General features: G+C 43.9%; 2 protein-coding genes across 5 annotated transcripts in view; one reads left to right on the top strand and one right to left on the bottom strand.

The window, feature by feature from the left end:
- Nucleotides 1-13,290, top strand: part of STARD13 (StAR related lipid transfer domain containing 13) — a 305,199-nt gene extending 291,909 nt beyond the window's left edge. For 3 of the 4 annotated variants that reach the window (XM_059826737.1, XM_059826755.1, XM_059826746.1), the window contains 6 exons: nucleotides 2,938-3,145; nucleotides 4,071-4,185; nucleotides 4,960-5,181; nucleotides 7,173-7,390; nucleotides 11,680-11,856; nucleotides 12,220-13,290. In XM_059826737.1, the coding sequence (XP_059682720.1) occupies nucleotides 2,938-3,145; nucleotides 4,071-4,185; nucleotides 4,960-5,181; nucleotides 7,173-7,390; nucleotides 11,680-11,856; nucleotides 12,220-12,337 (1,058 nt within the window). In that variant the 3' untranslated portion in view covers nucleotides 12,338-13,290. The remainder of the gene's footprint in view (nucleotides 1-2,937; nucleotides 3,146-4,070; nucleotides 4,186-4,959; nucleotides 5,182-7,172; nucleotides 7,391-11,679; nucleotides 11,857-12,219) is intronic. The other variant, XM_059826761.1, reaches the window with a different exon arrangement.
- Nucleotides 13,291-26,035: 12,745 nt separating this feature from the next.
- Nucleotides 26,036-26,984, bottom strand: part of KL (klotho) — a 51,114-nt gene continuing 50,165 nt past the window's right edge. The window contains exon 6 of the mRNA XM_059826056.1: nucleotides 26,036-26,373. Within this exon, the coding sequence (XP_059682039.1) occupies nucleotides 26,036-26,373 (338 nt within the window). The remainder of the gene's footprint in view (nucleotides 26,374-26,984) is intronic.

Here is a 26,984-nt window from a genome sequence, read left to right as displayed (position 1 = left end):
CTCACAATCGGAAAGAAGCCAGAAGGACAGGCTTCATGGACATAAAAAGTGTGAAGACTCATGTTTTTGTCAGATTTCTTTAAACTGTGGTCCCATTTAATGTAGACATCTCAATACAAGTGAGTCTTCTGGGCATGGAGAAGTGGTATTTGACCATGAGAACATGAGCCTGTGCAGTCCCTTTCTTTGCTGTGACTTTTGATTATTTGCCTTTTCATTATAGTCAATAAAATGTACCTGCAAGCAACAAGCTGCCTTCATTTACATCCTCAGCTTCTGTGTAAAGATCTCATAGAGAAAGAAAAAAAACAGAGGATTTCTTCTTTTCATTTCAGTATAAGCAATCTTCAGCAAAATCTGAGACTCAAATGCATCAGAATGATGAAAATCCCTGTAAATCAGGAAATTACCATGTATCTTTTCTCCAGACTGAGGGAAAAACAAACAATGACGAAAACACTGAAAAGCCAGAGGACTTAGAGTTTTTTCCTGACAATGTCCATTATGAAGGCCAGTCAGCTGGTGCTCTGGCAGATACAGAAAAGCGTACCCAGCCAAATAATTGGAAGCACTAAAGAGAAGTGTGTCTAGTCTTTTCACTTGCAGACATTTCATCTGCCAAAACAATAGAAAGCCATTTTTAAATACTGTATAATCCCAGTGCTAAAGAATCTAAGTTACTTCTGTGCCTCCCTTTACTGTAAAAATCTGTCTGTGGCACATAGTCACTAATGTGTTTAACATCACAGTGTCTGTAGCTGGTAGAAAAATGCTGTGATCCTGCACATAAGAGACAGCACAGTAGATTTGGTCATACATGATGTTTTGGGACACAGGGGAAATGAAACAGTTGGTGCCTAGCTCTAGACCATCATTTCCCCCTCTTCTTTCCTGCTCACAAGTTGAAGGTCTTGTCTGCCTATGCACACATCAGCGAGCTTGTTCAGAAAAGCAACATTGGTGTTAATAAAATGGCAATCACAATTGTTCCCATAGTGAAGTGGCCAAGGAGGAGATTATCTACTAGAAGGACATGTTCGACATGTCCTTGGAAACAAATGTCCTTTAAGCTATCGCTTGATGAAAATTGGGGATGTCCTATCTTGCCATAGGAGAGACTGCAAATAAACTACCCCCTTGCCAAAGGAAGAGAGACATGGCAGATCTCACTGTCATTGGCGTTACTGGGTCTGTAGGAATCCCAATCTCCAAGTCGGGAGCCTGGCATTAGGATTTTCAATAGCCAAAAGGCTGAACAGCAAAACATTGCTACCAGCCAACAAAAAAATGCTGTAACAAGAAGCATGGGCTGACTCTGTAACCTTGCATGGTACTGCAGTGGGAAGTCTGAAAAACTCTTCTTTACACTGATTGGAGAGGAAAAAAAGTGCTAGGAAAGATTTTCTTGAACTGCACCAGTACTTTAAAGGATTTCAGAAAGCATTGAGGACGGGTCTGTTTAAACCAAGGTGGGAACAGGAAAAGATGGGCTCTGTAGACACTGGAGACCAATGTTTGGATTAAGAATGAGTAGCAGTGGGCTTTTTTCCATGTAACCAACAACAAATATATTTTTCTGCTTTAGACAGTACTGACAAAACTCCTTTCACAGAAAGAAAAATGCTGCAAATTGCTGGGATACCAATTGTATTTCATAATGTCTGCAATTAAATAAATCTGTAGCTGGGAGTTTTTCTTCCCCTTCATCCTGTTTAACAAATTATTAATGTGAAGTTAGGAAGGATTTTTCCTCTCTCAGTGTGTTGGCAAGGGATTTCTGATTTTCTGGGGGTCACTGAAGATCATTTTCATCTATCCAGGACCTTTTTCATATATCCAGAATGGCTTGATTTGCTGTAATGCAGAGGACTGGGGATGACATAATTAGTGTAGTAGTCTAAATGGCATAGCGTTCATGAAACTTTCTCCATTTCCCTAAAACTCTCAGTTGCCTAATGTTTACCTAGGACTTGAAGGGCTGACCAGTCTTCTTCTCTATGAACTGTCTTCCCCTGGGACAAAAAACCCTGAAAAATACCGTTTAAAGATCACAGAATCATTAAAGTTGGAAAAGACCTATAAGATCATCAAGTCCAACCATCAACCCAACACCACCATGCCCACTAAACCATGTCCCACAATGCCACGTCCACACGTTCCTTGAACACCTCCAGTGATGGTGACTCCACCACCTCCCTGGGCAGCCTGTTCCAAAGCTTCACCACTCTCTCAGTAAAGAACTTTTTCCTAATATCCAGCCTGAACCTCCCCTGGTGCAACTTGAGGCCATTTCCTCTTGTCCTGTCACTCGTCACTTGGGAGAAGAGACCAACACCCACCTCTCTGCAACCCCCTTTCAGGTAGTTGTAGAGAGCGATAAGGTCTCCCCTCAGCTCCCTCTTCTCCAAACTGAACAGCCCCAGTTCCCTCAGCCGCTCCTCATAAGACTTGTGCTCCAGACCCCTCACCAGCTTCGTCGCCCTTCTCTGGACACGCTCCAGCACCTCAATGTCCTTCTTGTAGAGAGGGGCCCAAAACTGAACACAGGATTCGAGGTGCGGCCTCACCAGTGCCGAGTACAGGGGCACTGAGTACAGAGTACAGTACTGAGAGTACACTGAGTACGAGTACAGATATGAGTACTGAGTACTACTCTCCCTTCATAAACTTTAAATGAAGTTAAGTCTCTTTCTTGGGGAAGAGCCTTTCAAACAAGCAGAGAAATGTCATACACTGGCTAGGCGAGCTGTGCTTGATGGAGGAGCAAATACCACAGCTTTCCATCAACCAGCTGGTCATCGCCCCCTCATCCCCTCTCATCTGCCTCTTCAGAAAGCCATTCCCAGAGTGTGAATGCCTGTGCTAACCCTAGCTTGTTCCTGGCTCCTTATCCGATCTTAAAACTGATCCCCCTGAACGTCCCTGGCTTTTCCTCAGACGTCCCCAAGGAGCAGCGGCTGCAGGCGGTGCAGGCAGCCATCATGCTGATGTCCGATGAGAACCGGGAGGTTTTGCAGACTCTGCTGTGCTTCCTGAGTGATGTCACCTCCGTGGAGGAGAATCAGATGACTCCTATGAACATAGCTGTTTGTCTGGCCCCTTCTCTCTTTCATCTCAATATAGTGAAGAAAGAAAGCTCACCAAGGTAAGTTTCTTCTCAACACTACAAATAATCATATCCTTAATACAAAATGATGCTTTTAGTGTTTCTAAAGGTATGCAGGATAAAATTTTCCAAAGCATCTGCTTTCCAGCACATGTTACACAGGGCATGGCTTCAGTGAGAGGGGAAAGTCCATGCTGCAGATCCAGAAGCACACTTGTACATGCACAGAAGGTGTTTTCACAAGCCCAGCAGGCATTTCTGGCTGTCTGTTGTGAATATGCAGTGCCTGCTTTCCATGCAAAATTTCGGTGGGGCAGTAGTCAGTTTTGCATAAGTAACGTTGGGTTCTGTGAAGGGAAAGGGCCTGATTTTGCTCTGGTTGAAGTCAAAGACTGACCATGTTTTAAAGGCTTTTAATACGTAGATTTTCAGTGAGTAGTTTTTCACGCTGTATTTTCTGGCTACATTCTGCCACTTGGGAAACTGAATATATTTCAGGTCCCACTAAGATGGCATGTAGCATGGTGAGCGTAAGCTAAGCAGGGCATAGACCCTGCTAAACATTAGTGGTTCCAACTTGATGTCCCTTCTGACTTTTTTTCCCCCCATCTGGTTCAGAATACACTGAGATTCTTGGTCATGTATGTGTATAATCAGGACCTGAGCAAGCGCTTTAGGCAGTAATAACATAAGCCACTGTACATCATGTCTGTTAGAAGTCCATTCCAAAATGTACAACACATAATGTAGGACACGCATAACCTTTCCTGCTTTTACATTTGGCTCAACAGTATTTTAGGTAAACATTTTTCCTTTAAAAAAGGCCCAACAGTCTGAGCAGTCTTTGTGATAAATGAAAACTAGATAGAATTTTCTCTCTGGTGTTCTGAACATACTGCTGCTGTTTGCTGTCATATTAAAAAGATTCAGCTCTTTTTACCTGAGACACTGAATTCAATTACAGAGTAATACAGAAAAAATATGCAACAGGGAAGCCAGATCAGAAGGACCTCAGTGAAAACCTGGCAGCTACTCAGGGACTTGCTCACATGATAATGGAATGCAACAAACTTTTTGAGGTGAGTGAGAGACTCAAACGGCATTATTCATGGCCACATAATGCAGCATCTTTTGAAGTATTTATGTTTGTGCTTACATTTTCTGTGTTGTATTAGCTCAGAGATTGATGGTGCCTCACTTATTTGTAAATTTGCTCCATCTAAAGTTTATTTATCTCATTTCTTTATGACTGTTCCCTTCTAGCATTCAGAGTCGCAATATTAAAAATGCAGGGTAATTACTCTGTGGCAGTTTTCAACCCAAATTTCTGGATTAGGAAATTTTACTCTAATTAAAATAAAAATCTGCTGGTTTAACATTTCATATTATTATAATGCTTTTAGCACCTCATTTAAAACTTACTCATCTCAAAAAGAAGAGTCGATACACTTTATTTCTGTGTGTCATGCAGTAAAGTTAAAATTACAGAGAGAGATGTAGTCTCCCTGCATCTTTCACTGCAGGTGGAGGAGAGATAATGCTCATATCTCTCTTCCCCAGAAGCATAAGGCAACATTTCTGGGGGCTAGAGGAGTAACATAGGTGTATCGACATACAGTTGGTCAGTCTAATACAGTTCTGCATGAGTAGTGCTATTCTGAGCCCTGAACTCTTTCATTATACTACCTTGATTTCTCATCTTGCATAATAAGCAAAGACAGGAATAGGTATCCATTTTACAGATCATAGGATCATTGCAATTGGATGCTGAATGGCCCATCAGCCATTGCCTTAAGGAGAAATTCTCAGCAGGAGGTTTTCCCTGTGTGTTTTCCCTCCCTTCTGTGGCACAGATCCCGCACGATATGGTCACCCAGTCCCGAAACTCCTACGTCGACGCAGAAGTGCATTCTCCCACCCTGGACGAGCTTGGGAAACAAGTGGATGAGGAAGGAGGGAACTATCAGATGTACCTGGAAAGTCTCATGCAGAATCTCCAGAAAGAAGCAAAAGAGAAATTCAAAGGATGGGTCACGTGTTCCAGTATAGAAAACACAGAACTTGCCTACAAAAAGGTAATTTGGGGAGACATGGAAGAAGCAGTAAAGAAACTAAAGCAAAATACAGCCTAGCTATGGGGCACCCTGACTTGTTGCATGGCTAAATACATACGCTTCTGTCTGGTGAGGCACACGTTTTTTTAAAAAAGACTACTAAAAGCAGTTAAAAAATGTAACATAACAGTAATTCACATATGAGATTCCAGGAAAAGGCACACAAAGCAAACTAAGGTCTCCAAAATGGATAAAGTGATACAGCAAACAACGCAACCAGAGAGGGAGCTGAGAGTTTGATAACAGGTAACATTACCTGGGTAAGCTCTTTGACTGGGGGACAGGCAAAGTTTCTGACTGTCTCCTGTTGTTTGCCAGCAGTTTGGAGAACACAGTCAGATCACAGGTTTTAAAAACCCTCTTCAGGCTGCCCGCTGCTTTTCTTAGCCAGGCCAGCCATATGGCCAGTTTTATCCCTGATCCTCTTGTCCTTGTTTCCAGTGGATTTTTAATATCTACAACCTTTATCAAAATTTCTGAAGTTGTTCCAGGCTCCATCAGTTCTGCAGGGAAGGCCAGACCACTGCAGCCAGGAGCAGGGTACTGCAGGGTCCTTGTAGACAGTGGGGTTCAGGACTCCTGGAAATGCAATGGCAAAACAGAGGTCTGCAAACCAGCAGTGGCTACCGAGAGGAAGGGGTAGAATAGGGGTGGGTGACATGAGTAAGGTAGGGGAAGGGCACTGGGAGGAGTGTGAGATCTTGACAGTGACAGGGCAGGGGGTCTTAGGGCCCAGAGGCAGCATTGCCCCTATCTGGGAAAGTGCAACCCCCCTGTTAGAGCAAAGAAATCACAGTTACTCTGGTTTGTAGCCAGCTTCTGTGAGTGACCTCTCCAGGGAGGGCCTGCAGGAGGTTGGAGAGGGAGTAAGAGGGCTCAGGTGGGAGTAGGGTGTGGGAGAGGGGAGGGAATGAATAGGGGCATGCACAGGTCTGGGGTTAAGGGCACGTGAGACTACAGAGGGGATTGGGAGCCCCTGAGGCTCTAGGGCAGGAGGATGGGGGAGATGAGGGCTTTGGGGAGGAGGAATTATAACAACATAAAATCATTTAAAATGGGAGTTGGGTTTCTGGGGACACAGTCCTGGGTCTGTGGGAGGTGCTGGAGGTTTCTGGAGCACTAGCATTGGTATGTGAGGATGTCAGGGTAGGGAAAGGTTAGAAAAGCAGGGCTTGCAAGATCCAGTGCTTAGAGTTAACTTGTTTGCTGTCTGAAATATGACAGCCCTAAAACCATGCAGAAATGCTGTACGTGTGGAATTTAGGATATTCATCTTTTATGTAGCCTAGCACTTTCCATGCCCCTTATTGCATGCTGTGGAGGTGTTACAAGTAACAGGAGCCGTGAGCTGGGAAGAGTTAGCAAGCAGTTTGTGTGTTCCTTCTTCGAAAGGCATTTTCCCAATACTTCCCTTGTGGCTATTTTGAGGAGCAAACATCTGTGTATCTGACAAATAATTGAATCAACATGTGTTCTGCTCTTCCACCAATTAACCAGGAGCGTTAATTGACACTGAGTCCCAGCTAGCGCATGAGATTGCCTAAGGTGGTAGCTTTGTTTGAGCCCAGGGTTTTGGTCTTTCCTTTCATCTGTTTTTACTCCTACACACACATATTCTTCATTACACTTAGGATGCTTGGGGTTGAAAAAGTGTCTGTCACACCAGAAATAATACAGCAACTCTACTGGCACTATGGGAACCGGTCCAGATATATACTGGTGTGAGAGCAGAAGTAATGTATCACTTCATTTTGCCATCCAGGACTAGTATGCATATGTTTTCACGTACAGAAGAGCAGCAGCAATAGCACTAATAGTAATGGTTAGTGGGGAAATATGCATGCGCTAAGCTAAAGCCAGATACCCATACCAAGATTCTGTCATCAGTTATCCTCTGCTGAACATATGTATATAGATCATGGGGTTTTATGTTCTTTGTTACTTTACTCCAGGTTGGAGATGGGAACCCCCTAAGGCTTTGGAAAGCCTCGGTGGAAGTGGAAGCCCCCCCATCAGTTGTCCTGAACCGAGTACTGAGAGAACGTCACCTCTGGGATGAGGACTTCTTGCAGTGGAAGGTGGTTGAGAGCCTGGACAAGCAGACAGAAGTTTACCAGTATGTTTTGAACAGCATGGCTCCTCATCCCGTCCGAGATTTTGTCGTTCTAAGGTAAGCTAAGGGCAGTTCTCCAGTACCTTTGCTTCCTGCAGTGCATACAAGGAAGATCTGGTCTTATCTTAGCCTTTGCATCAGTGTAATTGTGCTTCAAGAACTCTGCTTTTGGGCAGCAGTGTTGATTTCTCAAACTGAATTAAAATTGTACACCTAGAGCATGCTGACCTTTTTTTCTGATGTAATCTGAGCAGCACATACTCCTGAGGCCATGAATATCATTTCTTCCTTAGAACAGATGTCTGATAATAGCTGCTGTTCTCTCTTAGCTTTGTTTGTTGTCAAAACAGTGCAAATAGAACCCAATTGTTTTTTCCACTGCTTTTGCTGTTCTCTGGGGAATGTTTGATGTTTAAGAGCCAAATGTTTAGTAGAGAAGATAGTGATGCTTTTAAGCTAAGGTTGTTATATGGTGTCTATGTAAGTTGTTATTTTAGATTTGCAGTTGGAGTCTTTGTAGACCGAGAAATGCTAACCCATAAAAATCCTAGTGTGGAAATGAACAGAAAGAGGGAGTAGATATGTATTCTGACTGTCTTCCAGGGGATGACATCTCTCAAATAAACGTGTAGCTGTGTATCAATATTCTAAATTCAGTCCCAGTTCTGCCGTTGTCTATCTGCCTGTACAGAACAGACAAAATAAATTCCTCTTATGCACCTTCTGCCTTTGAAATCCTGGCCCTTTGCTTGCTAGGAGCTATTGTGGAGCCGCTGACATATTTCACTTACAGGGTCAATCCTACAGTTATTTATTTCAGGATGATTTTGTGTATTCCCATTCTTGGTCTCTGCTTTCTTTGACTGAAATGATGTGCCAGAGAAATACTAAGCAGTTTTGACAAAGGAAATAGTTCAGTGAGTCAGAATTCTATTAGAGGGAACAAAGATTGAAGGAAAAAGATGAATGCTGTAAAAAATAATTAGAATAGTATATCCCTTCTATGGACTTCAGTATTCTCTTAGAGAATTATAACATGCAGATATTGTCAGTATAAGGGAAGAATTATTGGAACTCTTAGGGGAAAGATTTTAAAAATATTTTCTGTAAGTTCTTTATAATGTGAAAACACCAGCTCTCCCATTACTCTATTTCCTTTGCCTTCCCACAGTATACAGGGCTAAATTAATTATTTCATAATTATTTTTTTAATTTAATTTTCATTAATTATAATTAATTTTCTTCTATAATATTATTGACTTAAACCAGTCATAAATTTGGCCCTCCACATAGCACCAAGAAGATTGCCTGGGAGCGGTGGGGAGGTTTTGATGACCGTAATTCTGTCCTCTTATTTGCCACTTAGTTCACTATTAGGTTTCATGGAGTTTTATGTTCTTTAAAGACCTGCTGTGCAGTCACATCAGTAAAAGAAAAATCTTGCCATCGAGTTCTCATTCTTTTCACTAACCCAGGCAGAATGACCCCCAAGGGCTGAAATACATATCATAAAACTGAATCCTGGTGGGTTTTTAAGGGCTGAAAACAGCCGTCAGGCAGATCTGTCAGATTCTGTTGTTTATCTCTTTTGATTTCTATTATTAAGTCTAGAGCAAGGTTAGCCAGCGATATCACAGTCAATTTGATACCTTAAGATTGGTGGGAAGGGAACACTGAAATTATAATTCACCTCTGGGGACATGAATTGATATATTTTAACAGATGACAATTTCTCCCTTCCCCATCAAACTTTTGGCTGTGAAAGGATAAACTTAGATGGTTTTTTTTGGTTGTTGTTTTTGGGGTTCTTTTGAATTTGCCAGTCATAACAAGGGGATTAGGGTCCCTTGAGAAGACTCTAATGGTAAGAGGATAAGGGCGGTGTTTCATATGCCTGGGATCTGACGTGGCTCTCAGCTGCCCTGCACAGGCATCGCTTTTTGTTAAAGATTCCTCAAGTGTTTAATGTTCGTTAAGTATCACAGCATCTCTGTAAGTTAGGTGCCACATCCATTTTTACTACTGTAAGGTATTTAGGGAAGTACAGTAACTGGCCTAAATATGTATAACTAGGAATAGGAATCATAAATCTTCTGCAATCTCTGGGATACATAGTTTTCCACTTCACAAACGGCCCAAGTAAGTGCCGCGTACTTACTAAGATGACACAGTCGCATCTAAGCACTGTGCAGGCATTCACAGTAGATGGTTCAGCATTTCATAGTAGATCTGAGGTGTGATTTCCTACTCTCCATGTGTCTCATCTGCCAAGATAGCTCATCTTTTTTATTATTGTACAGACACATGTAAAATCTTCTGAAGTCAGTATCTTCCTGCATTGTGTTGAATAACAGCTCAATTTCATATAAGAAAAATGCAGAATGTTAAAATTATCTGCTGGAGTTCAAACTCCAACAGTCCTTGAAAGCAGCTTACCTGCTAAAACATGATACTTCCCAAGGTAGCATAATCCCTGTCTCAGACAGTCCATTGCAAGAAGATGCACATTACACAGCACAATGCGAATTTCTCATTTCTTCCCACAGCATAGAAAAGAGCATAGATCTATCCTGTGAGGTTCAAGGCAGACGAGAAAGATGTGAGACACCAGAATATGTAGAGAATGCTTACAGAACAAGAAAACAAAACGTTAAATATTAAAGTCTAGGTCTCCTGAACCTGGTGGAAAACTTCTGCAGCATGTCAGAGAGGCTAGAAACTTGGGAGAGTGGGAAAAAATTAAATAACTGACAGAGCTCAAAGTAAAAATACATCTTAACAAGGCAGCCCAAAACCTGACTGCTTGTGAAAAGAAACACATGGGTAATAAGAAACCAGCTACCTGCCATTGGCTAACTGCCATATATGGTGACATGGTCATGAAATTTCACTCTTAAATTACTTTTTCCCAAGTAAATTTACTCAATAGTTGTGTAATAGCGGTGAGACAGAATGTGGTTCTATGGTCCAGAAAATGCCCCTTTCCTCCTGTAAGGGAAAAGAACACGGAGCATAGATCCTGTTGGGAGAAGAGGTAGATGAGCACATGATTATGTTAGCAGAGGCTGCAAAAAGCTTGTTGATTTTTGCTATGTGGCATTGGAAAGGAGGAGGACCTTTCCAAGAGATGTCTCTTTTTGGAGTGACAGTGAGGAGGAAGTAAGCAAACGGATAAGTGATGCCTTTGTGGGTGCCTTATTGACCAGTCCTTCTAGGATAGTTGGCGAGGATGTTGATTCAAACGTTTGCTTGGTAGCAAACTGAAGCCTACCTAAAGAAAGGGAGCCTCAACTTCACTGTCATTCCTAAAGGAGTAAACATGAAGTTTTAGCCTTTGGCTTTTGGAACAAATAAACCATGTAAGACTCTACTTTGCCATTGCTGCTTGGAGTGTGTGGTGGTGAATGACCATCATGTAATTGCCACCAGCCACCTGAGGAGACTTTTCTCAGCTGCTGTGTGTGAGTGGATATAAGCAGCAGAACATCCTGGTAAAATGTGCTGCATTTATACTTATCACCACCAACAGTATTGTACATTAATGTCATTGATTAAATAAATGCCTGTCATGAAAGGACACTTTTTTTTTTAATTCAGATGCCCTTGAAACATGTTCTTGGAGTTTCAGTAGTCAGTGTGGGTAGTAGCGAGGATTTCTGCTGTGCTAAACTGTATTTGTTGTTCTGTAAATGTGCATGGGTGCAATCCAACATTTCAGCCTTTATTGGACAGCTTGTGCTCACTTTGTCCTTTCCAAAACTTCCGTCTATCTGTGAAAGGCTGTATCATGCCCTGTAACACATGATGGTTACAAAGTGCTCGTGTGGAGAAGCAGAACTTCTCCATCTGGCACCTGCAGTAACATAGATGGGTGGCCATTCCACATCATGGTCAGACTCACAACTGGGGTGGGGGGACAACAGCAGCATCAGATGGATATTGTCCTTCAGGAAAATAATGTGCATAACATCGATTACAAGATCTTTCCCTGAGTCATTTCAGAAGGTGGGAGTTTTGAGGGTTGATTTGCCTCCTTGGGTACCAATGTATCCCCAAACCTCTGAGCAGTTCTTATCAAAATTATGGCACTCACCATTAATACATTTACAGGAGGGGATCTAGCTCTAAAATCTGAGCTTGATAAGTTTCTGTGGCCTGTTTTGAGCAATAGTGACAACAAACTTGGAACACAAAACCCCTCCAGGGACTCCTAGGACAGTCCAGTGGCATTGCAGGCAACAATAAGGATAGGCAGACAAGCAAACTGTGACTTTAGTTCAGGTTCTTACTTGTACGCCCAGAAGTTTCATTACTGAAGTGATCCCATCTTGAATGTGTTGCTGCAGGACATGGAGGACTGATTTGCCAAAGGGGATGTGCATGCTGGTTGCCATCTCTGTGGAGCACGAAGAGGCTCCTCTTATGGGAGCTGTGCGAGCCATCGTGATGGACTCTCAGTACTTGATAGAGCCATGTGGTTCAGGAAAAGCCAGACTGACCCATATCTGCAGAATTGACCTAAAGTGAGTATCCCACCTGCAAAAAGCAGATGTCCGTTCAGCAGGGCAGGGAGGGAGAAGGTGTTGGGAACAGGGGATATGGTCAATGTAGCTTTGCTGCTTTGGAGTCTTCCTGCAGTTTTTTCTATCCACCAAGCTTATTTCTCCGCTCAGCATCTACTGCTGTTATGACGTGATCACAGAAATAAGATCTGCTTATTTGATTACTGCAAGGGAGAACTTCAGAGTACGCTTACAATGACAAGTATTTGAAGTCACCACTACCACCATGGGCAGGAGGGAGTAGGAAGCATGGCAAGCCAGTTCCTGCGGGGCATATTTCTTGAGTATTTGAGTTTCTCAATAATTGTCTTCCCATTTCTTCAGAGGACATTCCCCAGAGTGGTACAACAAAGGCTTTGGACATCTGTGTGCAGCAGAAGTTGCCAGGATCAGAAACTCATTTCAGCCTCTGATTGCCGAGGGACCAGAAACGAAAATCTGAAGAAGTGTTCCTGGGAGCGTGTGAGCGTGAATCGGGGTCTGGCAGGGAACAGGAAGGCTGAAAGCAAAGATCTTATTTAAGCTACAGAAGTCTGACCAGACCTGGGTCTGTACAAAGGTGAAACAGGAATTTTATAGGAAAATTCTTTTATTCTGGTGACTTACCTCCCCCCCCACCACATCCCTTCTGTATTAATTTCAGTTATTGAAGTAAACATTTCTTCAGAGAGCTTTTACCATTATTACTTTAAAATCAGTCTATTGCCATTACTTGTGTGTTACATAACTCTGGTATTTAAAGGCTTCTAAGAAGCATATTTTAATTGTAAATAAATTATGTACAGTATGTATATATTTATCTATATGATATCTATATATATGTATATGTATAAATTAATTATTTTGTATATAACTCAGTGCAAATCACTTGCATCAGTTGGACCTTAAATGAATCTGTCATTTGTTTCTTAGTGTGTCACTGCTACATAAGCTGTGTTTGCTATTATCACAGGGCTACCGGGCATAATCCGTGTGATAACAGAAACACCTGTTCTCAAATATGTTTCATGTTTGTGTATGCTGTGAGAAGGTACCTAGAAATAGATGTAGGAAGAATTAGAAGAACTAAGGAGGAAGGAGATTACTGTACGTTTAAAAAAAACGAGGGGTGGATCAGTTTCACCAAATAAAATACATGGAAATGTAACTGAGATAGGCATTTCGAAGGCCATTTATATTCAGCTGCAGAAAGTTTGTGACTCTTAGTACAAGGTGTTGAAAACTTACCTATTGCCTTAATTAATGGTATATCTGCCGCTAGAGAACCTCATTATGTGCAGCATTCAAAGTAACTGCTCATTCTTGGAGAGTACAAGATAACGCTGTGTGTACTGAGGTGTCTGAAATCAGACCGGTAAGTTATAAAGCTGTAAATCTCTTTTCTTTTTTTTTTTTTTTTTTTTTTTTTTTAGCATTTTGATTAGGTTCTGAGTAAGTGTTTCTGTGTTGTTCTTTCCTTCTCCCATAGAGATGGCTAATTGTTAAGAAACTCCAAAGCAGATTTTCCACATCCAGTGGACACAAAGACATGCAGATGAACACCATGCCTTTTAGTATTCTTACTATACAAATAACTAAACTTTTTTTAAGCTTTTAAACACATCTTGGAGATTTAAAAGACTAAATGCAGACTATGCTTGGAAAGATTGCTCTTATAGTAACAGCAAGCATTTTCATATTATGTTGCACTGATCTGCATGATCCTGCCTCTGTAGGCATTGGTGGGAGCAGGATTAGCCCCTGACTATGAGGAGTAGGAGCCATTTAAGCCTATTATGTCATTTCATTTTCAGGGACCTATTATTTTGCTTAATGGAAGAATGCTTTAAAAGTAATAATAATAATTTGTTGATGTTACCTTTGAGGCAGGGTTCTGTTTTGTTTTTAACTAACCTAAGACCAAAAATGATATTACACTATGATTCAATAAGAATGTACAAGCCTGTTAATACTGTTCTTCATTAATCGCATTTGTTCACTTTGACTTTATTTATTGCTCCATAAACCATCTGAGTCATTCATAGCCAATGTTTTAGCTCAGTCCTTCCAAGAAAATCCACTAAGATTTAGTATGAGATCAATTACGCCGGATACATTTCCTACATGAAGCTACAGTTTTGTGCCCTGATTCAGTAAACAGGGAAGTCTCTTCAAAGCCAGTGCTTTGAATCTGCCCCACATACGGGGGCTGTGGGGCGGACAATGTGCAGTCCTCAATTGCTGCTAGAGCATGACCCCACATGCCATCATGCATACATGTAAGGGCTGTGCTGGTGGGGGATGGCCCTGCAATCCGAGGAAGCAAGCCGGTGGGAGCTCAGGGTGGACAGGGGCAGGGTGACCCGGCATGGTGTCCCCATGGAGCAGCAGGACCCCAAAAAAGTCAATGTCGTCTTCCTCCATGAGCTGTCTCACACACATTTTGTTGTACAACTCACAGGATCACGGAGGTTGGCTGCCCATGAGCTCCTGCCTTGAGTTTACGGCCAACAATCGTTGCAATGTGCAACTATTGCATGTTTTTAAGTCTTAAAGACAGAGGAGCACTCACACCCTTACATGGTAGTGTTGAGGTCTGGCAGTCACCAGCCAGCCGCAGGGCATGACCACTGCCCACGTCCAGCCTTCCTGGGAGCAAGGCCAGTCCCCTGGTTCCAGCAGGACCACCATCCCAGAAAGCAGCACCTCCTCCCAAAATGCTTGTAGCCACGGTGGCAGGTTTCATGCCGGCTGTTTTCCAAAACACGAGCAATTAGAGCACTTCTGCTACATTAGTTTGCATAAATGAATACAATTATGCCTCAGTATTAATGGACGCAGAATTTCTGGCCCTGGCAATAGCAGCTCTCTGACAGTACATAATTTCTTAAGGAAAAGAAGGGAAAACCTGGACAGTGGTTTTATCCTGTCTGACAAGTCGTTGCTCAGCTGGAAGGGGCCCTGTGCCACCTGCCGCCATTAGCAAGGTAGGGTTGTCCTCCTACCCTTGCAGAAGCTCTGTCATGTGCTTCTGGCATCTCTAAGCCATGTATCAATGAAATAAGATTTCTTTAAAATGCACGTTATGCCATGTCTACCATTCAGCTACCACAGTATTTTGTATTGTTACATTGCCATTGAGAATACATTATGATAATTGCATTTTTAAATGTTATACTCATATCAATACCTCATATTTTTACCTCATCTGTTGGTATCAGTCATTAATTGTAAATAAATAATTGCAGAGTTGAGTAAATTTGCATACACTAAAGAATCACGTTTCCTTTGTGTGCTCATTTCATCCATTGGCACAAGAAACAGAGAACACTTAAGCCCCTGCTGTACACTAAACTGTTCTGATATGGGTCTTCAATAATGATTTTAGGTCCAAAATTATATTGTTGTCCATTATATATATCCTGTAGTGTCCTTAAGGATACAAGAGCTTCATGGCAAAGACTGCGTTTTCCAAAGAAGCCATCAAGCTAGGGTGGCTGGCTTGAGAAAGGTAAACTCAGGTCCTCCATTGTGTTTAGGCCCCTGACTCCCACTGAATTCAACCATGTTTCTGCATCTATGTTCTTTTTAATAATCTAAGTCTGGGTTCCTAAGAGTGACTGTGGACCTGGGATGCTGAATGTTGGGTTCACATCATCAAACTTCAGAGATCTCAAATCCATCAAGCCACTGCAAAAGAGAAAAAGATGCAACAGCAGGATAGTGATTCCTGTGGTTTGTCTTACATGTATCTACAGATGGAATAAATGTCCCTTTAGATGGGCCTGTATCTCTCAAACTCTCTCATGAATTATCAAAAGAAGCAGAGTCTCAGAAAACATGATGCTGAGCAGGGAGTCAGCTATGAGAGACCATCTAGGAGGGGATAAGCTTTTGTGTCTCACCATTCAGGGAAAGCTCAGTATTAAACTTTGGACTGAAAGGAAGCACTGTTCTCCAATTCTCTGCCATGGCAGAGATTGTCAGCTGTGTAAGTCCATCCTTTCTTGCAAAAAAACACAGGATGCAATGTGCTCTCATTCCCATCCCTCCCTCCCACTCACCTGCAGCAATGTCAGGGCAAACAGAGTCTCTTAACTCTAACAGCACTGATGTTTCAGCTCCTAGTGTGTGCAGTCTTTATAATGTTGAATTCTTGGGCATCCATCCTCTTTACAATGCCTTGCAGGAGTCACCAGCAAGGCATCCCTCTGATGCAGTTGCTCTGCAGAATCACTGTGAGCCTTGGAGGATCGTGGCATGCCTAAGAGATGGCAGGCAGTTGTTAGACGAAAGCACAGGCTGAACATGCTGAAATGACCGTGAGATGAAAATATTGGAAGAAATATCCAGAAGACTGCTGGAGCCTGCAAATCAAATCGGAGAGGATGAAAACTGATACTGCTGCTCCAGCTCAATAGTGACATGGAGCGAACACAGACCTTGCCAGACAGAAAGCAGCACTTAAATGTCATGACCAGCTCACAGTCCCTTGGGGGTTGTGCCAGGCCTGGCAGATCACATTGTTACAACTGCAGTTGCATGCCATGGTGTGCCAGAACCAGGAATACAGGTCATCAAACCCCAGATTCAGGACAAGGTGGGTGTTTGGACCTTGCTAAAATGTACAGTTTAAACTGTCACCCTTAACATCATGGATCACTCAGCTATACTACGTAGAAAGCCAACATTTTCCCCAACAGCCACAATGGGTGCAGAGCAGATCCCTTGCTTCAGTGTGCAAGAAGCTCAGCTCAGCAAACACACAGGTACATGGAACGCAAAGGCTAACACAGAGCAGAGCAGTGGGTCTGAGTTAATGAGTAAGTAACAAGGAAAATATTACAACACTGTAGACAACTATGTGCCTGTCTTTTATAGGCTCATGTTGGGGAGGTCTCACACACTCCCAGCTACCTTTTCTAATCCATAACAGGACCCAGACCCCAGAGACTCTATGCCTCTGATAAAGGTTCGCATCTCTTACAGAAAAAGTAACCTGGACACTTAACCTCCTTCCACCCCTTTGACTCTGAAACTAGGGTCTCGACACCACTACCTTGCTACCGACCTCCCACAGGTAGCTGTTTTCCACCGCTGCCCATCTGCAGGCTGGGCTCCAGCCTGCACCCCACTCGCCCAGCCCAGGCTGCACAGGAGGCCACAGGGTTCGGTCTTCAGGGTGGGGTGGCCATGGCCAAGCAGTCAATGATCCCAGTCCCAGCTGCAACCGGGGGGAGTCAGGTATTGCCAGCCTGCCAGGGCTCAAGTCTGCAAACATCCCATGCCCCACACTAGGGACAACACTCCAACCTGAGGAGAGATCTTTTCTGCTTCTCTCCTCCAAGGAGGCAGAAAAGCAAGAGCAGGAAAATAATCAAGAGCCTGTACCACCGCCCTGTGCTCCTCAGCCCCACTGCAACGACAAGTTGGGGCTTTCGATCCTCTCCCTGGGAGCGTGTGCCCCAGCAAGACAGGAAGGCCAAAGGCAGCCACGGTTTGAATGCCGTGAACTGCTCTTTACCTTCAGCAGAGACTTGAACCACAGCGTGTGGTTCATTGGCAGCAGTTTGCAAAGAGACAGGATCAGGATGGGGTCCCGGCCGTGACTGTGCTTTAACGAGAAAATACCTCGTTCTGTGGCAAGAGCTTCTGCTCCAGCAGGAGAGTGCCGGGCTTGGACAGAGCAGCTGCATGGAGCTCTGCTGGCAGCCAGCTAGAGGATTATGGCTTATTTCTTAATCAAAATACTCAATTCTGCAAAAGAGCACCAGGGAAACTCAGCCTAGAACTGTAGACTCTGCTCTTTCTCTTTCACCTGCTCATAGCAGCTCTGAGACAGACACATGGCTGAAGCACTTGCTACAGGGAGGATTTGCAACAGCTTGCGATTTTATGGGAGCAAATTAGCCGCAGGGCCATCTGTCCCTCCCCAGACCTCGCCTGGCCCGCTCCTTGCTGGAATGACTCCTTTTCCTTCAGAGGATACATATCGGATTACTTAGGTTTTTTTTTTTTAATTAAATAAACGTGGGAACCACAGGTGACAGAGCAGACAACAGTCACCCTCTCAGCAGCATCTGCTGGCCAGCAGTGCCCCGCCACGCGTGCGGGACAGATGCTAGCTGGGTGCCTGTGTGCAGCCTGACCCCAAACCCAAGCGGGGCAGCAGCCCAGGGTCTGCCAGCCCACTTGGCCGCCCCGCTGCACCTCGCCAACTCCAGCTGGGCTTGGTCTTCACAGCAGTAGGACCAGAAGCACCACAGCTAGTCTGGCTTGACCACAAACAGTGAGTCCCTTTTTTCCCTCCGGACTCTTTCAGTTTAGAGACTTGCCACGGGGTTAGCTGAAAGCAGGGAGTGTGTTTATCAACACCAAGCGCTCATCCATGTGCCACACTGCTGGCTGTCACTAACCAGCACGAGTGAGGAGCCCACCACAGCTGTAAGTGCTAACCGCCCCGGATTCACGGCTGCTCCAGTGTTTTGCTCACTGTTGGCCTGCTCCCAAGGGGACGGGAACTCAGAACTGCACCTATAAAGTGCAGGATTTTAGCTCTTTAGCCTGGATTTAGCTCTTTAGTCTAGATCCTATGATTCTATGATTTCTCTTTTCCTGAAGAGTCACGTCCCTTTCCTCCTGGCCCAGGGAGGAGGGATGATACCAGCCCCTTCCCCGGGCTCATGGTGTTGTGCTCATCACACACCTAGTGCTTTGCAAAAGAGGTAAAAAAGCTGATTTAGGAAAAATTTTCCATTCTTCAGTGTCTGTATTTGGGGATCCCTGGTGAGCAAGAGGGCTGCTGGTGAGGAAGGCGAGCGCTGTTGCTGCAGATGCATGGTGGCAGCATTGGTGGCAATGCCCACGTGCAGGGCACACCAAGAGCTCCCTCCCGGGGCCGTGGGACAGCGAGAGCACTATTTCAGAGCTGGCTTTTGGCAAGCCGGCTTTTGGCAAGCCACTTTTCCCGCTTCTCACCAGGTTGCAGAGCCCAAGCCAGACTGCCCATCAGCATGGCATCAGTGCACACGTGAACCCGCCAGCAGTGAGCCCACCCCACCATGGAGTGAGCCACCACATGTTTTATTCACATACCCTTCCCAAACACCCAGACCAAACCCCATCCACAAACATGACCTTGAATGGGCTTTACTGCCTGGCCAGGCTGGTGCGCAACCACGGCCTTATGTCTTTTCGAGCTGGCGTTATCATCTGGTTGTCTTGTGTGGTTCTCTCTGCACTCAAAGAGGTGCTGGGACACTTGCAAATAGCTGAGCAGTGACATTCGTCTCACTGCTGAAACCACAGGCAGCAACAGAGAAGTTTGTGGTTATTATCAATGCAAATAAAAATAATGGTTGCAAATAATGACAAATTAAATGGGGATCATCGGTCTAAGCCAAAATGTTACAATACAGCCTCGTTGGCCTCCCAGTATTTCTTGCCTTGGACAATCTTTTTCAGCAATCGCTGGTATTTATCAGAAAAGAGATACAGTTATTGCATTTCAGTTTTTCAAAAAATTGAGTAATTTAATCTTTTAAGTGCTTCTGAGATCACTTGCTGTAATTAAAGACAGAAGATGAATGACTGAACTACAAGAGCATTGGAGGACTTTAAAAACGAATGTGTCCTTGACTGCATCTCCTGTGCATTTATATAATGATTATCCCACATTAATATGACCAAACAGATAAAAGGAGAAAATAATAAGGGCTTTGTTGCATTATTTTTCTTCCAACCCAATAATAATATATCACGAGCTGGAGGAATGTGCCTGTGAATACCAAGCAGGACCAACCACATGCTGCCGAATGCAGGACCCCGCCGCCTCCCGCTGCGAGGTGCAAGGAAAGGCAATATCCGCTCACAGATCCCGCAGCAATGTGGCAGAAAAATGAGTTAAAAATGTATATAAAACTCACAAACTTCCATCAGAAGTGGACTTAAAGGCTCGGCTAGTGCTGGGAGAGACGACTGCAACACTGGCAGCTTACTTTATGAGCATTTATTTTTCAGCTTTTGGAAGTAAGACCCATTTGATCCTAGTGGAGAGAGGGAGGTGAGAGGGTTGCTGTAAAGTAATAACCATCAACAAAACATCCGTAAGGTCTGTAAACAGTATTTTGTCTTCTAAATAAACTATATGCTCTGGCATACCTATGTCATACCTTGGTATTTAGCTTCCCATTTCATAGCCCAAATGTAAATAAGTATGTGTCTGAAGAGGGAAGAAGAGGTGGTGAGAGAGCTGGAGCTGGCCCTGCTCCATTCTTCATGCAGCACTAAGCCCCTGGATCATGCCTGTCCCAGGCTGGAGGAGCTGCAGCCTTGCACCCCTCGGGGCACCCTCCGGCCTGACCAGAGACCCTGCAGCCTGCCGGGAAACCCTCCTTGCCGGCTTGCTCCCCTCCCATTCCTGGCAGGGCGTCTGATGGCCTCCAGGTCAACTACAAAACTTTGTCACCTCGTAAAACTTAACGGCACAGGTAGTTTATACTGTTACACCTCTTGAACTAAACACTCGGCCAATTCGTGGTTCCCTCCAGCGGGAGGAAAATCAGATTTCTTCAGTCAGGTGGTGTGTTTGTGCAGCCCTGCTCTTTACAGGGCTGCCGAAAGCCTGTCACAGAGCCCTGAGCGCAGAAGGCGGCAATGCAACAACCAGCTTGCTGTTGAGAGAGCCAAGCCGCCTATTCAGCCAGCATCCCGCCGGGACACACTGTCGGTGCTGCTTTTCCTCCGGGCCCCGCTGCACATCCCGCTCAGGAGGCACTTGGGGCTCAGCACTGCTCTGGGTGGGATGCGCACCCCAGCAGGGCACAGCCCCAGGGGGAAGCTCCGGCTTGGAGGCTCCTCCAGCTCCTGAGAGCCAAAGAGGTGGGACTGAGAAGACGCTGCCCAGGTCCTCTCCTTCCCTGCAAGGACTGATGCCAGAAAAAAATCAGTGAGAAGTACATTATGCATCCCAGGTTAGGGGGGAAGAGTTAAAACTCATCCCTCCCTGCCAAAAAACCCTTTTGTGTTACTTTCTTAGTAAGAAAGAAACTCTTTCCACTAATAGAAAAGAACTAAAGTAGAAACAAATCCAACTTGATATGAATTTGCAGTATTTAGAAAACATCACCACTGTCATTCCCACTGCTTTGATCAGCGTGCTGGTGACAGTGACTACCTGTCCTACACCTCAGATGCCCATAGGCCTCCTCAGTCTCAGGCCAGAAAGATATTTGGATGAGCTCAGGAGAGCTGGGACCAGATAACAATGCTTCACCATGTTGTGTTGTGAGTAACTCTTGCAACAAAGAAAAGGCTTTTGACAGTAAAATTCATCGTGTAGGAGGTATTATCATTAGGGGACAAATATGGGAGGTAGGGAGTTTTCAGAGTAGATTTTTTTTTTTCTTTTGTTAACAAAGAATATTCAAAGTCCCATGGCCCATCCCCACGGCAGGGGACTATTCCCACAGCTCCCAGGGCGAGAAACTCGCGTATCCACTTGTGCCTGTGGCTTTTCTGCCCTGCTTGTTAGTATTTCCCCTGGCGCCTCTCTGCCTCGCTGGCCCTTTTGCCACTCCTTCACAAACACACAAAGCATCACAAAATAATGGCCAGCAAAATGTCAGCACCCACAAGTGTCTTGGCTGTAGGCTGCTGTTATTTCAACTTTCTCGTTTCTTAATGATGTTAATTTTCTCGGAACAGTTTGACAGAGAGTGGCGTTTCTGTTCAACTCACAGAACAAAATAAAAGCCTCTGACATGTTGGGCCCTGCCACTTTCACCTCACCTCGTTATTCCTTCTTTTTCCAATCTGTTTAAAAGGGCAGGCTTAACCGGCCAGCACCAGCCGTAGCCTTGTGACGGCTGGCAAAGAGTGGTTTGGCAATCCATGAGTGTCGCATCAAAGATGGGAAGAGCTTTCTTTCCCCTTTCTTTTCCTTGCCTCCTCTTCTCAGCTTGGCATGAGTGAAGAAGGAACAAGACTGAACTTTCTCAGCTGAAGCTGGAATCTAGCACCTAAATCCGACTGCTTCGCCCTGAATAAGGGCATTTTCACCTAAGGGGTTTTTGCAAGCAGAATGAACAGATCAAGTTCTCTAAGTGACTCAAAAGCAAACGAATACAACACAAGGAGAATAGTAAAGGGCAAGTTGTGTGTTTAAACATGCTGACACTTGTATGGCCACTGTCCTCTTCTGCTCTCACTTCCTTTAACCTTGACATTTACTTTCCTTAGGATGTTTAACAAGGATGCCACAAACTGACTGCTTAGTGCCACAACTACGCTGACAAAATCCTTCAAGCCTGTGAGTAACTCTGCTGGAAGAGAAGAGCTGTTAAATTTACTGCAGTGTTACTGTGGAATAAGCTATTGCAACAAAACACTCTTATATTGGTATGGTTACTTCCATAGGCTTTTTAAATAGCAATAGTCACTCTAAAAAAACAACCAACAAAAAAGCAAAGAACCAAAACGCCTCCAAAGCCCTAGGTCTGTTGGAAAAACCTCAGTTTAGACACAGGCCCCAGTAATCTCCAACAAAAGTTAGTTACTTATGTGGCATTGGAAAAACAAACAGCAACACAAACTTCTTGCAGAGTTATCATAACTGCCTCTCCTAATGTACTCTGTACTTCATGTTGCAGACAGAGAAATTGGACAGATTAAACAGTAAGATTATGCTACAATTTGTTACGCACAGTATCTTTATTTCATTTCTGAGATTGTTATAAAAACTATGTAACATTCGTTCTTTCATTTAGCAAAAACATCTTTCCCATAGTCATGCTGCACAATCTTTTCAAGAAATAAAACAGAAGCGTTGCACTCACATCACAAAAATATTTTGAATAAAAATATAATTTTTTTATTTTACAACATGTTTAATCTGAAGCATTGAGCAAACTGGCAACAATATTTCATTCTAGAAGCACAGTTAAAATCAAGAAACTAGTCTACATATCATACGGCATGTTAACATCCATCACATGCAGAGTCCAGTTGCTCTTCAGAAAATACAATACCATCCTCCCCTGAGCTTTCTTTGCAGCCTGAGTATGGAGTCCCCTCCGCTCAAAGTCCTTGCTACTGTCGGCATTTCTGCTCTAGATGCACAGATGATGATGGGGAAGTGCCAGATCATCGCTCACACGTGGGTATTGAATGGAAGAAGTGCCCCACATCCCACGGCCTGATTGCAGGAGGTGATTACTGCATCAGTTTGCATGAGCACACCACAATTCTCCTTGGACAGGTACCTAATCTTTGCCTATTCAAGGGCTTTTCTGTTGTTAGTAGAGGTTGATTTTTTCCAAGAAGATTGACAAGAAGCTCGCTCTGGCCCCTGATTACATAAAATGAAGCAGATTCCTGAGGCAAAACCATACCATTATCTCCATCAGACCAGCCTGTATTTTTCCCTGGCCCATCACTGTGCAATTCATTCACCGAGAGCTATGCGTTGCTGTGCGCAGGCAGCACTGCAGGCAGACAGCTTAGAAGACTTTGGCAACTGCTGTGCCCAGCTCGAGCTGGTTGCTGCTCTGCAGTGATATTTAAAAACTCTTCTGAAGGGAATTGCGCCAAAGGCTGCATTATTTCTATGGGCCACAGCACCATGAATGGATGCGACCATACAGCTTCGTAGCAACAAATCCCAATTTACCTACAAATTAGATATCCAGCTGGTGCCATCTGCCTGTCGGTGGTTACATATCACCCAGCCTCTACGGGACGAGCCTGCAGCGTCTCCTCCGTGCTCAGACTGCCGTTTCACATTGCGCTGTGCCTGGGCCATTAATAGCACAGGGCAGCAACTCGCTGGACGGTTAATGGTTAGTGAAGTGTCAGGGTGGGTCAGTGCCCACCAGCACGGCACTCGTGCTCTTCTGGACTTGCCCTGCCCAGGTCCCCTGAACCCCCTCAAACCCAGGGGAGGCACGTATGCTCAGCTTCTCAGAAAGATCAGCTCCAGACTCTTTTTGTTTTACCAACAGCAAAATAATTGTAACATACATACATGCACACAGATAACAAACAAGTTGGGCATGACATAGCTATAGTTTATATTAAATGAATGTCACTTTTTGTTACGTACTGTGAAGGCAACTGACTACTGGAGTAATGTATTGCAAGGTGATTCATTGCCATGCCATGGAGAAAGCCATTTGGCATTTCATACATTTAGGGAGAGCTATTTCTTTGTAATCCACACTGCGCCAGGCACCAATGCATAAATATACAGCAGTTTAAAATTTGCTCTTCTTCAGCAAGTCCTATCAGTCTATAAATAATTTTTATAGATATTTTTAATACTTCATCAATTACCCTGAATTTTTCACCTTACTCTCGAAATCAAAATATACATTAGTGCAAAGAGAGACCATTTTAAGACTGGAACTAGAGGACAAATATATTAATCTTTATGATAAGATACTAAGTCTTTTCTATTTCTATAGATTATTTAAGAAAAAATATAATCTTAAGTTACAAATGAAAATCATATTTCATATGCAAGTTTTAATTTACAGTATAGAACCACAGAATCCTAGAATATCCAGGTTGAAAGGAACCGTGGGAGGTCATTTAGTCATCTACTAGTCATCTAGCAGATAAACATCACATTTAATACAGCATAATCAGCTTTAGTAGATAAATAATTCTTAATTAACACAGAGCACATTTCCTTTAAAATATTCTTCCCAGTGACTGACATTATTCACACAGCAATAAAAATACAATTACAGCTGAAGGCGACGCAGGCCTAGAGTTAGAGAGCGGAGAAAAATGACCTCACTGCTTTATACCGAGGACACTCCTAATGTAATGATTCACAAGGCAGGCAAAATAATGCAGGGGTTTTTTTCCATTCTCTCTCTCTATTCCTACTAATAAGCAATGTTGCTAATATTTTGCTAATTTTTCTAGCCAAGAGAAAAATGAGAGGCCCACAGACGTTCAGTAATACTTTGGGACGAAATGCTGCCAGGGCCAGATCCGGTTGCGCAAAGGAGACCCTCCAAGCCAACCTGGAAGAAGCTTGGAGCAACAGCGCCAAGATCTCAGACCCTGGCAAAAGCAGCAATAAAGTGCTGGATTAATACACCAAAATGCTGGGATTTAAAGTCTTCACACTCAACACAAATAGCATGCTGAGACCATCTTACTAAATTACCCACAAGCGTCCAGCAGGCAAGTAGCTGGGCAGCAGCAGGGTACCAGCCCTGTGCAACTTGCTGCAAGAAGTGCAGAAATGGGGTGCCCCAGCCCTGCCGTGTCCATGGGTACAGGGCAACAGGGCACAGGGTCAGGCACCCCGTTTTCTGACAACTGAGACAGCAAGGACATCCCAGTTCCTGCTCTCTGCTTTTTTACTGAGCAAATCAAAGAGAAGGCCCTTCACCCTTCCCATCTCTTCCCATCAGATGGCATGACCCCGGCAATCCCTGGACATACCCCTGCTGCCTTCCCCACTGGAAAAGACACAGTTCCTTTAGCTGAAGTTCCCCAATGACATCCTGAAGTCAGATGCAGCCATCAGCAGCCTGAGTGGTAGTTAACTAATTTACCAAGAGCTCTGAGCAGCACAGACTCGTGTCCCCCTGTTCTTCCCTCTGCACCTGCTTTAGGAAAGGGGGTGTCCTTTCCCCCGGCACTGCTTTGTGCAGTTCTCCATCTCTGCTCAGTCACGTTCCCTGCTTCAGTCAGGTGTTGGTTTTGATCATGCAACATCAGCGTTGAGCCCTAATTTGGAAAAGTAAACCATTTTGTTGCTCCCCAATCTTCTCTTGAAGAATCTGACATTCAGGCTCTTCCTTCACTCCATGTTTTCAAAGCATAGTTTTACCTGTCCAACTCACCGAGGGAAAACCAAGGAGGGGAAAGCATCTGCTCAGCAAAAGGTCCCAGGTAAAGTTGTGAGATAACTCCAACCACAGGAATTAAGGACTGGTCACAAACCAAATGTACGAAACCAGAGAAAACAATTTCTGGAAGCCATATGCTAGCAAGCTCTTCTCAGTGTCAAAGTCCTGCAGTATCAGGCAATGTAAATGCCTTCCTAGTGCTGAAGCAATCATGACACTGTGCGCTCTTATTTCAGATTTCCCAAGGGGATGCAAGAGAAAGGGCAGTGAGTTATGTATTCAAAGGGGCAGCTCTATTTATACCTTTCTTCTACCCTCTTGGAGTAGTAAGTAATGAAGAATATAGTAACAATAAAAGCAACAAATACGAAAGAGATAAAAGCTAATAATGATTTTCTGGTTCGGAAGAAGTGACATTCAGGACATGAGGCAATCTCTTCTGGGCACAGCAACTCAGGAGTTTCAGGACCAGGAAAACCGTTATTGTCAATTATTTCTCTGTAATGTTTCATAGAAGGCTTTGGTTCGTACTGATTTGCAACATAACTGTAGAGACCATATTTAGGAGCAGTCTTGTCATTAAAAGAATAGACAAAATATCCTTGCAGGTTAACATCATCCAAGGTGTAAGCTGCAAAAGAAAACAATGGGTTGAAGAAATGAATAAATGTCAGTTTGGCATTCAAGAGTAGTACCATATGCCACTGCATAAAGCAGGGGCAGGGGGTTGTTAAACCCACATCTGCACTTCTCTTCCCCAAAATAATGTAAAGTACATGTACATCTATGAAGTATTTGTCATAAAAACTAAGAATTTGTCAGCCATTGCCAGACAGTGTGATCTGTGAGTATCCTGCAATTTATTTCCTTGTGCTTGGTAAACACAGCTGTGATTGCATGACTGTGTTTAATGATCGGCATGGAACCTATCATGAAAAGATGGCTCTCTTTTTTATGTACGAAAGAATACAGGTTTTGGTTTTCCTGCACCTGGATTTCTGCAACCTGTTTCTGTGATTGCTCCTTCTCCCTTGCAGAGCACCTCCTGACGGGGACGGCTGAGGAACGGAGGACATCAGGCTGCACTTCTCACTAGCAAAGGCACGGTGACACCAGAAAAAGACACGCCCGTGCTAAGGTCATGTACTGGGGTATGACCAGTGCAAGTGGAAAGGTTATGCAGATCATAGTCCTCTCTCATTATTGACCCAGATTTCTGATCCAAGATGACCTGGATTAGTC

Source organism: Gavia stellata, chromosome 1 (assembly GCF_030936135.1).
Source record: "Gavia stellata isolate bGavSte3 chromosome 1, bGavSte3.hap2, whole genome shotgun sequence".
NCBI classification, from domain to species: Eukaryota; Metazoa; Chordata; class Aves; order Gaviiformes; family Gaviidae; genus Gavia; species Gavia stellata.
This window is presented reverse-complemented; position numbering and strand designations above follow the sequence as displayed.